Genomic DNA, 13,634 nt, shown 5'->3' with positions numbered 1-13,634 from the left:
TAATGCCATTCATTGCTCCCTATTAAGGGGTGCACACTGCTGCAACACAAATTTTTTGGTCACTTACCCAGTGACATAAAACGTTGGACCCAGAGCAAAGTAAAATTTGATAACAAACTGAGAAAGATTCTCCTTGACAACTCTTCCTATTCTGTAGAAGAATTTCTATTGCTATGCTACTGTAATGTGTAAAAGGTGGCACGAAGGGAAATTAATTTGCAATGTATTTGTTAAGTGACTCGTTCTACACCATTACAATCTCCTGTACAAAATGATCCATGGCACATGTAACTAATTAATTCACAAAAGCAACAGCTACAACAGCCATTTCCCAAGACTGCAGAATAACACAATCATCATTATTATTATTCTCATCTGAGAAACATACAGATAAATGTCTCCCCCCCCCCCCCACCCCCCCCCACCCCCCCCCCCCCATGAACCATGGACCTTGCTGTTGGTGGGGAGGCTTGCGTGCCTGAGCGATACAGATAGCCGTACTGTAGGTGCAACCACAACGGAGGGGTATCTGTTGAGAGGCCAGACAAACGTGCGGTTCCTGAAGAGGGGCAGCAGCCTTTTCAGTAGTTGCAAGGGCAACAGTCTGGATGATTGACTGATCTGGCCTTGTAACAATAACCAAAACGGCCTGGCTGTGCTGGTACTGCGAACGGCTGAAAGCAAGGGGAAACTAAGGCCGTAACTTTTCCCGAGGACATGCTGCTTTACTGTATGATTAAATGATGATGGCGTCCTCTTGGGTAAAATATTCCGGAGGTAAAATAGTCCCCCATTCGGATATACGGGCGGGGACTACTCAAGAGGACGTCGTTATCAGGAGAAAGAAAACTGGTATTCTACGGATCGGAGCGTGGAATGTCAGATCCCTTAATCGGGCATGTAGGTTAGAAAATTTAAAAAGGGAAATGGATAGGTTAAAGTTAGATATAGTGGGAATTAGTGAAGTTCCGTGGCAGGAGGAACAAGACTTCTGGTCAGGTGACTACAGGGTTATAAACACAAAATCAAATAGGGGTAATACAGGAGTAGGTTTAATAATGAATAGGAAAATAGGAATGCGGGTAAGCTACTACAATCAGCATAGTGAACGCATTATTGTGGCCAAGATAGATACGAAGCCCACACCTACTACAGTAGTACAAGTTTATATGCCAACTAGCTCTGCAGATGACGAAGAAATTGCAGAAATGTATGAAGAAATAAAAGAAATTATTCAGATAGTGAAGGGAGATGAAAATTTAATAGTCATGGGTGACTGGAAATCGGTAGTAGGAAAAGGAAGAGAAGGAAACGTAGCAGGTGAATATGGATTGGGGCTAAGAAATGAAAGAGGAAGCCACCTGGTAGAATTTTGCACAGCGCACAACTTAATCATAGCTAACACTTGGTTCAAGAATCATAAAAGAAGGCTGCATACATGGAAGAAGCCTGGAGATACTGACAGGTTTCAGATAGATTATATAATGGTAAGACAGAGATTTAGGAACCAGGTTTTAAATTGTAAAACATTTCCAGGGGCAGATGTGGACTCTGACCACAATCTATGGGTTATGACCTGCAGATTAAAACTGAAGAAACTGCAAAAAGATGGGAATTTAAGGAGATGGGACCTGGATAAACTGAAAGAACCAGAGGTTGTACAGAGTTTCAGGGAGAGCATAAGGGAACAATTGACAGGAATTGGAGAAAGAAATACAGTAAAAGAAGAATGGGTAGCTTTCAGGGATGAAGTAGTGAAGGCAGCAGAGGATCAAGTAGGTAAAAAGACGAGGGCTAGTAGAAATCCTTGGGTAACAGAAGAAATATTGAATTTAATTGATGAAAGGAGAAAATATAAAAATGCAGTAAATAAAGCAGGCAAAAAGGAATACAAACGTCTCAAAAATGAGATCGACAGGAAGTGCAAAATGGCCAAGCAGGGATGGCTAGAGGACAAATGTAAGGATGTAGAGGCACATATCACTAGGGTTAAGATATATACTGCATACAGGAAAATTAGAGAGACCTTTGGAAGAAAGAGAATCACTTGCATGAATATCAAGAGCTCAGATGGAAACCCAATTCTAAGCAAAGAAGGGAAAGCAGAAAGGTGGAAGGAGTATATAGCAGGGTGATGTACTTGAGGACAATATTATGGAAATAGAAGAGGATGTAGATGAAGATGAAATGGGAGATACGATACTGCGTGAAGAGTTTGACAGAGCACTGAAAGACCTGAGTCGAAACAAAGGGCCCCGGAGTAGACGACATTCCATTGGAAGTACTGACGGCCTTGGGAGAGCCAGTCCTGACAAAACTCTACCATATGAAACAGGCGAAATACCCCCAGACTTCAAGAAGAATATAATAATTCCAATCCCAAAGAAAAAAGGTGTTGACAGATGTGAAAATTATAAAACTATCAGTTTAATAAGCCACAGCTGCAAAATACTAACACGAATTCTTTACAAACGAATGGAAAAACTAGTGAAGCCGACCTAGGGGAAGATCAGTTTGGATTCCGTAGAAGTATTGGAACACGTGAGGCAATACTGACCCTACGACTTATCTTAGAAGCTAGATTAAGGAAGGGCAAACCTACGTTTCTAGCATTTGTAGACTTAGAGAAAGCTTTTGACAATGTTGACTGGAATACTCTCTTTCAAATTCTGGAGGTGGCAGGAGTAAAATACAGGGAGCGAAAAGCTATTTACAATTTGTACAGAAACCAGACGGCAGTTATAAGAGTCGAGGGACATGAAAGGGAAGCAGTGGTTGGGAAGGGAGTGAGACAGGGTTGTAGCCTCTCCCCGATATTATTCAATCTGTATATTGAGCAAGCAGTGAAGGAAACAAAGGAAAAATCCAGAGTAAATATTAAAATCCATGGAGAAGAAATAAAAACTTTGAGGTTCGCCGATAACATTGTAATTCTGTCAGAGACAGCAAATGACTTGGAAGAGCAGTTGAATGGAATGGACAGTGTCTTGAAAGGAGGATATAAGATGAACATCAAGAAAAGCATAACGAGGATAATGGAATGTAGTCTAATTAAGTTGGGTGATGCTAAGGGAATTAGATTAGGAAATGAGTCACTTAAAGTAGTAAAGGAGTTTTGCTGTTTGGAGAGCAAAATAACTGATGATGGTCGAAGTAGAGAGGATATAAAATGTAGACTGGCAATGGCAAGGAAAGCGTTTCTGAAGAAGAGAAATTTGTTAACATCGAGTATAGACTTAAGTGTCAGGAAGTCGTTTCTGAAAGTATTTGTATGGAGTGTTGCCATGTATGGAAGTGAAACGTGGACGATAAATAGCTTAGACAAGAAGATAATAGAAGCTTTCGAAATGTGGCACTACAGAAGAATGCTGAAGATTAGATGAGTTGATCACATAACTAATGAGTAAGTATTGAATAGAATTGGGGAGAAGAGGAGCTTGTGGCACAACTTGACTAGAAGAAGGGATCGGTTGGTAGGACATGTTCTGAGACATCGAGGTATCAGCGTGGAGGGTAAAAATCGTATACGGAGACCTAGAGATGAATACACTGAACAGATTCAGAAGGATGTAGGTTGCAGTAGGTACTGTAGGTAGGATAGAGTAGCATGGAGAGCCGTATCAAACCAGTCTCCGGACTGAAGACCACAACAACAACAACAACAACAACAACACCGTAAAGTCTTACTCCAGTGCGAGGGAAATAAACATCCCAGGTTGGGATGCATAAACTAAAACAAGAGGTGGGGGGGGGGGGGGGGCGGAGCTTGCACAGGATAGAGTAGCATGGAGAGCTGCATCAAACCAGTCTCAGGACTGAAGACCACAACAACAACACAGGTAAATGTACATAAATTTTACATAGTTACAATTACATAACTTCAAAACTTGGCCTCTTCCAGTGCATTTTCTGTTCCTTGTTGAAGCATCTTCTGTACAAGAGACTGGGCACAATCGAGTCTGAAGCATGTGGCAAACTGTCTGTTCTTCTCCACAGTCACACCGAATATCAGTTGGATCAGTATATCCCAATCTTGCCAAGTTAACTTTTGATCTTCCAACTCCGGATCTCAGTCTATTCAGGGATTTCCAAGCTGTTCATTCCACATCATGGCCTGGAGGTAAAGCATCAACAACTCTTTTCCAACCAGGGGGAAGTTAGGTTGTATCCCTCTATAGTTGTAACCTAACTTTTTCAGCAGTTGGTTGGTTTAAAAGAGGGTGGACAGGACAAAACTATGAGGTCATCTGTCCCTTGTTCCTAATAAAACAATGCCACAAACGTGAGAATAACACAAAACAGAAAGAAAGGAAAAACCACAAGAACACATGAAAGGCAACTAACACTACAAGGAACAAAAGAGAACAGGAATACAACACAGAGACGCTGGAAACAGAAGAGAATAAAACAAGAAAGCAGATTAAAGTGGCTGGCCGACCACGAGAATGAAAATGAAAAGCCAGTCACTCTGCAACACATTAAAACCTCCACCACCAAAAGCACTATGGTGAAGGACAGAGAGTGACAAAGTATTTGCGCTAAAACTTAGATCAAATGATAAAACCGACCATCAAGAATAAAACGTAAAACTAAATCAGCCGATGAGGCACTGTCAGATAAAATCAGCAGCAACAAGTCCGGTAACCCAAGATTTCGTCACTGGGCAGACAAAGTAGGACAGTGCCCCAGAATATGGATCACTGTCAAACAGGCGCTGCACTAACACTGAGGCGTGCCTTCACAGTGCACGTGGTGACAGCGGGTCGTCCGAGCACAGCCAATACGGAGCCGGCAGAGGACACCTTATTCCCTGCGTGAGGTCCACATGGAAGACTTCCGCTCATTCTTCGTCTCCTTAATGATATGCAGTTTGTTGTGTGTACTGTTATGCCATTCCGTCTCCCAAAGCCACAAAATCCTGCGGCATAAGTCAGAACACACGTCAGGTTCAGAGATGCCCATCTCCAGAAGCGGTTTCCATGTTGCCTATTTGGCCAGCCTGTCAGCAAGTTCATTGTCTGGGATGCCGACATGTCCTGGAGTCCACACAAACACCACTGAACGACGGGATCAGACCAGAGCATAGATGGACTCCTGGATGGACGCCACCAAATGATGGCAAGGGTAGCACTGCTCAATAGCTTGTACGCTGCTCAAGGTGTCAGTACACAGAAGAAATGATTCCTCAGGGCATGAACGGATATACTGAAGTGCACGAGTTGTGGCCACCAGCTCTGCAGTGAGTATACTGCAGCCATTGGGCAAGGAATGCTGTTCAATATGGCCTCTGTGGACAAAGGCAAAGCCAACATCGCCATCAGCCATCGAGCCATCGGCATAAACCACTTCAGAGCCAGGAACACTTCAAGAATCGACAGGAAGTGACAGCGGCGAGCCGCAGGGTTAACGGAGTCCTTAGGGCCACATGAAAGGTCCAAGTGAACCTTCAGCCTATGGTTACACCATGGAGGTGTACATAAATGAACCTACAGGAGAGGTGGTGAAGGGAAGAACTCTAGTTCAGACAGAAGCGATCACACGTGAACTGCAATCATTAGCCCTGACCTGGGCTGCCTATGCTGGAGGTGAACTGCTGTGGTTGGGAAAAAATATGGTAATTAGGATGTTCAGCAGAGCTGTTGTCCACGTCTGATCAATGGAGGGACTCCAGCCTCCATCAGTACACTTGTCACTGGACTCGCCCTAAAAGCTTCTGTTGGTAATCGAACTCAGCAATGGTGCAATGGGTCGAGCAAACACGATGCTGAGGGTGCTGCCGAACCATAAATCACATTCCCATAGTCAAGACGGGATTGAACAAGGGCTCTGTAGAGCTGCAACAGTGTTGAACAATCTGCATCCCAGTTGATCTTGCTCACGCAGCGGAGGGCACTGAGGTGCTGCCAACACTTCCGTTTAAGCTGACAAAGATGAAGAAGCCAAGTCAAACGAAAGTCGAAAACCAGACCTAAGAATCGATGTGTCTCCACTACAGTGAGTAGTGGCATAATGCTGGTTCCGGATGAACGGTATGACGCCGACAGAAATGCATGAGACATGTCTTCATGGTGGAAAACTGAAAGCCATGGGCTACAGCCCATTACTGCGCCTTGTGGATGGCTCACTGTAGACGATGCTCAGCAACACCAGTACTGGAGTAGCAGTACGAAATGCATAAGTTGTCTGCATACAGAGAATGTGAGACTGACGGCCCGACAGCTGCTGCTAGACCATTAAAGAGCACGAAAAATAGTGACACACTCAATACAGAGCCCTGCGGGACTCCTTCTCCTGGACACGGATGGAACTATGGGAGGCTCCAACTTCGACATGGAAAGTACGGAGCGACAGGAAGCTTTGGATAAAAATCGGGAGCAGGCCCTGGAGACACCACTCATACAATGCGGTAAAGACATGAAGTCACCAGGTCATGTCGTATGCTTTACGTAAGTCAAAAAAGAAGGCAACCAGGTGTTGGAATATGGAAAAGGCTGTTCGGATGGCAGACTCGAGGGACACAAGATTATCAGTGGTAGAGCGGCGCTGGTGGAAGCTACCCTCACACGGAGCTAGTAGGCCACATGATTCCAGGGCCCGACCCAACCCCCGACACACCATAAGTTCCACCAGCTTACAAAGAACGTTGGTGAGACTGATGGGCCAATAGCTATCCACATCAAGCGGGCTTTTACTGGGTTTCAGCACCAAAATAATAGTGCTCTATCGAAAGATGCTATCGCACCAGATCCAGTTGAAGATGACAAGGATATGTCGCTTGCAGTCAGATAAGATATGTTTAATCATCTGACTGTGGATCCGATCTGGCCCAGGAGCTGTGTCGGGGCAATGTGTCAAGGGCACTGAGGAACTCCCACTCTGTGAATGGGCCATTATAGGATTGACTGTGGCGTGTAGTGAAGGAGACTACTTTCCCTTTCAGCCGCTGTTTGAGAGTGCGAAAGGCTGTGGTGTAATTCTCCGATGCAGAGGCTTGAGCAAAGTGCTCAGCAATCATGTTTGCGTCAGTAGATAAGACGCCATTTATGGTAGCACCAGAAACACCTGTTGGGATCTGGTACCCGAAAAGATGTTTGATCTTTGCGCAGACTTAGGAAGGTAATGTATGGCACCCAATGGTCGAGACATATCTCTCCCAACACTCCTGCTTCCGTCGTTTGATAAGTTGGCGAATGTGGGCATGGAGCAGTTTAAAGGCTATGAGGTGCTCCAGAGATGGGTGCCACTTATGCCGCTGTAGAGCTCGCCGACACTACTCAATTGCTTCAGCGACTTCCGGCTATTACCAAGGAACTGTCTTACACCGGGGGCACCCTAAGGAGCGAAGGATCGCATTTTCTGCCACAGAAACAATTGTTGTAGTCACCTGCTCAACCATCATATCGATGTTACCGTGTGGGGGAGATTCAGCAGTGACAGCAGAGATGAAAGTTCCCCAGTCCGCCTTGTTCAAAGTCCATCTGGGCAGGGGTCTGTGTGCCTGACGCTGGGGCAGTGATAGGAAAGTGGGGAAGTGGTCACTAGCACACAGATTGTCATGTGCTCTCCAGTGGATACATGGGAGAAGTCCTGCAAATTGATAAATCAATGGCTCAGGAACTACCATGATTCACACTGAAATGTGTGGCGGTCCCAGTATTTGAGAGGCAGCAGTCGAACGGACACAGCACAGTTTTGACACCTCTGCCTTGGCCAGTAAGCACGGAGCTACTCCACAAGGGGTTATGGGCATTAAAATCCCCCAAAAGTAGGAAAGGTTTAGGGAGTTGATCAATCAGTCCAGCTAATACATTCAGGGGTACTGCACCATATGGAGGAAGATATACATTGCAGGCAATTATTTCCTGTGTCATCCTTATTCTGACAGCCAAAGCTTCAAGAGCGGTTTGAAGGGGCACAGTGTCACTACAGACTGAGTTTAAGACATAAACACAAACTCCATCTGACACTCGACTATAGTCACTACAGTTCCTGTAATATCCCTTATACCTGCGGAGGGCATGGGCCCACATTTATGGGAACCACGTTTTCCTGGGGGGCAATGCAGATAGCACGTGTAAAGCTTAACAGTTGCTATAACTCAGACAGGCAGTGGAAAAAACTGCACTGGAGGGTGACATCATCATGAGACTGGGAAAGCATGGAACATTCAATGAGAAAGTTTATGCCTCAGATTCACCTGCTGCCACCGACTTCCTGCCTGAGAAGTCTATATCCACTGTGCCTGAGGGTCTGGCGAGATCTAGGTCCTCAGTGGATGCCAGAATCTCCACCCCACTCTCAGACACATTTTCCTTGGTCTTAGGGGTCATCTTTCTGGATTTCTCTAGCTAATCCTTGGGTTTCCCTGGCTGTGAGGACTTCACTGGCTCAGTCTCCGGGACTGAGGATGAGCGCGAATCCCTATTACCAGCTGCATTTCAGCTCTTCAGCCACTGGTGAGTGTCATCTTTCCCCCTAGCAGAAACCTGGGAATGGAGTGCCCAATGGTTGGGGGGATGTTACTCCCAAAGTAGCTGGTGTACAAGCAACAGAGATGGAAGTGGTAAAGCCATGCGAATGGAGTTGATTTCAAGCAACCCCTTATAATTCTGTAGGTTTCGTTGAGGGCTACATCCACCTGTTTGGGATGAGTCAAATTATACCACACAGGACTGGCATATGCCACAGAATAGCATAGTGCCATTGCAGATGTTTGGATTCTTTCAGGTTGATTGCCCCACTGCGATCGGCCAGTTCCCATAGAAGATTGTTCCTGGTGGAAACTTTTGACTTGCATTTCATGCAGTGATTTTTGAAAGTGAGATATCTGTTAAGTTTCACTCCTTGGTATTTTGGAGTCTTGTAGTGTTCCAGTTCAACCCCAGATCATACTATTTTCAACTTGCTGCATAGGTTCCACAATAGAGCTTGCAGCAGCAGCAGCAGCAGCAGCAGCAACCAGTGCCACAACAACATGCAACACTTGAAACAGCAGCTAGTAACAAATGGCTGTAGGCATTCCAATGTCTCACTTGATGGCACTGCAGAGACTGAGTAGTGCTATTGGTAATTCTGCTATCCAAGTATGTCATGGGTATGTAAAAGCAGTTCTGAGTGTCCTTTGCCAGCACTCTACCACACAATTGCTAGCTGGGTACTAAACTATTAACGTAATGGTGTTGGAATAGACATAATTTTGCAAGTTCCAAAAACAGGGCTGACCTGAATTGTGACACATACCAGGCAACTGAAACAGGTGATCTATGTAGTAAGAAATGTTCTGGCTGCTGTTCCTGCAGGAGTGTCCACGACGGGGTGTGCCAATCAGTTGTCATAAAGATATATCTGAATTCTACGGCAGAATGGTTTGTGAATATGGCCAACTTTGGCTGTTGTCATGCTAAAAATGATTTATTTCATGAGAAAAACATACCTGTCCTTGATAAGCTTAAATGTGATGTTATTTCTCTGGAGTGCAAGGTTGTACCCGGAGTCCAATATCTGCTTTGCGAAAACCAGCAAGTACAAAAGGTCTAGCAGAACACCTAGAGGCATTGCACTTTTTTGGGTTCCTGCTAGTGGGACACTTTTAAGCTAAATTTTGGTCTCTCCACTTGTCACGTGTTCTTGGAGCGCCACATCAGCTGCTTGTGCTGCAGTCAATTTGTCGAAACATACTATACAAAAATGCATTTAGCTTTGAAAAATAGTTGGCAACAATGTTACCTGGCTCTCTTACACATTTCAAATCTGTAGTAAACTGATTGACAAATTCTAACTGCCAAAATTACCACGAGGGAATAAGTTCAGTTAGGTGTTTTGCAGACAGAAGTGATGGAACTGTAGTCAGCATATACTGCAAACAGCCATGCTTCCACACACAGGCAAAAGTTCTGGATGGCATTGTATATTGTGAGCAACTCCTGATCATAAGCAATCCATCTCTTCTGAGCATCTGTCAGCTTATTTATGGAGGAGGGGGAGGGTGGGGGGGAGAGTCCCAAGGATTGCCATGTGCCATTAACTTTCTACTGGTGGGTATAGGCTGTGCCATAAGAAAACAAAGTGTGGGTTATCCATCAATCATCATATTTTATTATGTTTATAATTTGTCTAGTAGGCTGCAGTTCTGAATGTTGAATGAAAGTTAATTTTCAAAAACATCGGAGTGCGATACAGTATTGTACAAACCACAATGTTTGCCAATCATGTTAATATGTTTGAGGATGTAATAATTTGTCTTTAGAAATTAGACAGATAGAAGTGTTGTGAAGTTATGCTCAGGCAGTTAGAGATAATAGGGTTGATTTGGGGGAAAGAGAGCAAACTGCAATGTCATTGGTCTCATCAAATTAGGGAAGCATGGTGACAGAAGTTGTCCGTGCCGTTTCAAAGGAACCACCTCAATCGGTCAGGCAGTTAGAGATTGCCCTTTGTGCCAAAAACAAGGAACTTCAATGCTTTGCAGTTAAACTGGTCTCTCTTTCCAACCATTAAGTACAGGATCTACTCTCTTTCTGTCTATTTTCTCTAACCTACCTCCTATGCTTACACATATAAGACACTGTTACACTGTGGCCTAAAACTATAACTGCTGATGACAGTAAGTGAGCAGTGGTGAATGAGGAGTGTAGCATATTTGCAAATAAATATTAGTTGCAAAAATTATGATGGCACATCATTTATAACTGCTGTCAATACCTTCTGTATATAAGACTGAGTCATCATCTTTTCTCATCTGTAAGGATATGGCATTTGTTATATTATAGGTTGAGGGAATGTTAGTGACAGGAGGTGGTCGGATGCCCTTCCTGACACCAGCATTCAGCACCCCCCCCCCCCCCCCTCCCCCTTCCGACCCACTGCTATACTAATGTATTGAACTTCAGTTTGTTTGTGAGACTGCAAAAGACCAGCAATTATCTCAGTCAATCTCTCCTCCAAGTCAGCAAAATCGGAGTCTGTGATAGCTGTCACCTCTTTCTTTTTTTTTTTTGTTCTTTTTTCTTTTTTTTTGCTATTGGTTAACCTTTCTCAACTGCTTTACATCCTTATAAACCTCTTGAAATGGTTTTTTCAGCTCTTTTCTCTTAGGACTGCATTTTTTAGTTACTTGTGGCCACAACTTCTCAGTTAATCCCAGCTATTGTTGTGTGCAATTTGGAATTTGAAATGTGCATTTCCTTTTCCTACTTTCTAGATTCCATTATATGTTTTTCTAAATTCACATTCGTTGTAGATAGATCAGTTCTAACCTCTCTTATGTTTCTATTTATCTCTTCAGTTGTCTTATCTAATTTCACAGTCGTCTTCTCCGTAAACACTCTCCATACCTTTTCTACTCTTTGCAACATCTTCCAGGTGACTACAGGTATACATCAAACAACAGTAAATGTACTACCAAACCTTCACTGCTGCCAACTGCCTCAGCATTGACCTTACATCGCACCAAACTAACAAACTTTATCAGACAACTGCACTCCTGATTATCTCACTCGTGCACCACAACAGTGCTATTAGGAAGGAAAAAGAAAAAGGGGGGGAGGGGGGCAGACAGTTTGAGTCAGATACTGTTCACCAAAGGTTTGCACAATATCACCGCGTAGCACTGCTGACAAGGTACTAGTATGTCACAATTGATGAATTGCATGAACTGCTATGCTGCTGCTTAGTAAATGATTGCCCAAACCATAAGCAGCTATCACACGTCGACACAAGATCACTGGCGCAAAAGTGGCGACTATCTCAATCATATACTTCATATTTTCTTCTCATTCTCAGGTACTGTTGGAGGAGTTAATATTTATCTTTCAAATGTTTATAGTTCCTCATGAAATTTCCGATTTAACTGCAACACTAGTAATAACTGAAGCACAGAATAATTGGAGTTATTGACTGGTTGCTATGAAGAACAACTGCAAATTCCAGAGAAAATGTTCTTTGCAAGGCAATAATTTCCTTTTAATTTTGAATTCTTCTCATCTTCTCAATCAAATGTTAATACTTACCAACACAGACACATTCGATCCTCCAATCACGGTCTACAGAAACACAATGTGCCTACGTCTGTAAAGGTCTGTTTGTGTGTGTATATATTTTATGGTCACTGTAGATTATAAACTTTACCTTACTGCACTTGGAAGCTGTTGCAGAAGTACTGTAGCACAGGTATGTTGGCTTCAGACTACTTTTTCTCCATTTTGATGCCTGTGTCAGCCTGAAAATTTACTTAAAAGACTAACTTCTACTGAATGATTTCAGACTCCTCTCCTTTGCAATACGTGTATTCAGTTTCAATTACAGCAACTACATTGCATCTTTCACAGTTGCTTACAACCTCAAGTTACAGAACAATAGCGTTTTACGTCTCTCATACATCAGCGGTGTCAACCCGAGACCAACTTTTCCTCATAAAGACGTCAACAGTAAAAGTTTCCAAGTTTCCAATTCCTGGACCACAGCACATCTCCTAGACACACGAAAGCAGCACAGAATAACCACTCACTGCAACAAGTCCCACAAGGTGCCATCTGAAGACCCATTTCACAGATACATTGCAGTCACCCCAGAAAAAAAAAACACACACACACACATCTGTGCACAGAAGGCAGGTCCAATAGGCCTTCTGCAAAGATAAGTAATGGGCGGTGCAAGCTGGAGGAGATTCCATCATGTTCTGGGGACATTTTAAAACCAGAGCAACTGGGCATCTGTTGAAGTAATCTATATCAGAACAGCTTGCTCAAACTGTTTGATAGTCAGGTTGTCAGCTTAATGAAGACTACAACACTACCAGCCTTGTCTTCCAATATTCTAGTTTTCCCATCCATCAGAATAAAACTGGGACTCTTATTGGAGATGAGAGGGGGAGGCGGGGGGGGGGGGGGGGGGGGGGGGTGCAGAGTGGCCATGGGACAGAACTGACAATACGTTTACATATTTACACAACAAGTGATTAAATATTTCTTATCAAAAACTAAAAAGATTTTTAATTCCAATAACTAAAAATATTTCTTTTAACTTAGATCTGCTGACTCACCGACTGGAAATGGCAAAGAAGATTGGGGCAACATCTACACTTCATATCCGCTCTGCTGATAAACAAAAAACTGTTAAAGAAATAGTCAGTCTCTTAAAATGTGAGCCACACATTTCCATTGAATGCAGTGGATCGGAGAATGGTATATGTTTGGCAGTATTGGTAAGTATATGTAATGTTATCACACAATTAAGCAACACAGTACATGTGAGATTAGGCAAGTCGACAGAAACAGTCAAAGCATAGAAATGATCATGAGTATATGTGACCCGAAAGTGGAAAGCCTTCTGAATCATAAGTGCAAAAATCATCAGATACATTACATTCACCAGTAATGTAATTATGGGTCAAGTCTTTGGTATCTAAATAATACTAAATGTGGACTGTCTTAAACAATTTGTCCACAACGGAATAACAACAAGAGGGGGCAGGGAGTTGCAGACAAACACAATGAAAAACGCTTTTAAATATTAAAGCTTTCAGACAAAGTCCTTCTTCTGTAGTAGAAAATACATGTGGTGGGGCAGCTGGGAACTAGCACCTTGAGATGGTGGCCATGTGTGTGGAAGTTGTGACTGTGATGTGTGTGTGTGTG

General features: G+C 43.4%; 1 protein-coding gene across 2 annotated transcripts in view; it reads left to right on the top strand.

The window, feature by feature from the left end:
- LOC126365946 (sorbitol dehydrogenase-like) overlaps positions 1 to 13,634 on the top strand; it is a 110,279-nt gene that overhangs the window by 86,396 nt on the left and 10,249 nt on the right. For both annotated transcript variants that reach the window (XM_050008730.1, XM_050008731.1), the window contains one exon: positions 13,026 to 13,201. In XM_050008730.1, coding sequence (XP_049864687.1) covers positions 13,026 to 13,201 — 176 coding nt within the window. The remainder of the gene's footprint in view (positions 1 to 13,025; positions 13,202 to 13,634) is intronic.

This window comes from Schistocerca gregaria, chromosome 4 (genome assembly GCF_023897955.1).
Source record: "Schistocerca gregaria isolate iqSchGreg1 chromosome 4, iqSchGreg1.2, whole genome shotgun sequence".
Lineage (NCBI taxonomy): Eukaryota > Metazoa > Arthropoda > Insecta > Orthoptera > Acrididae > Schistocerca > Schistocerca gregaria.
This window is presented reverse-complemented; position numbering and strand designations above follow the sequence as displayed.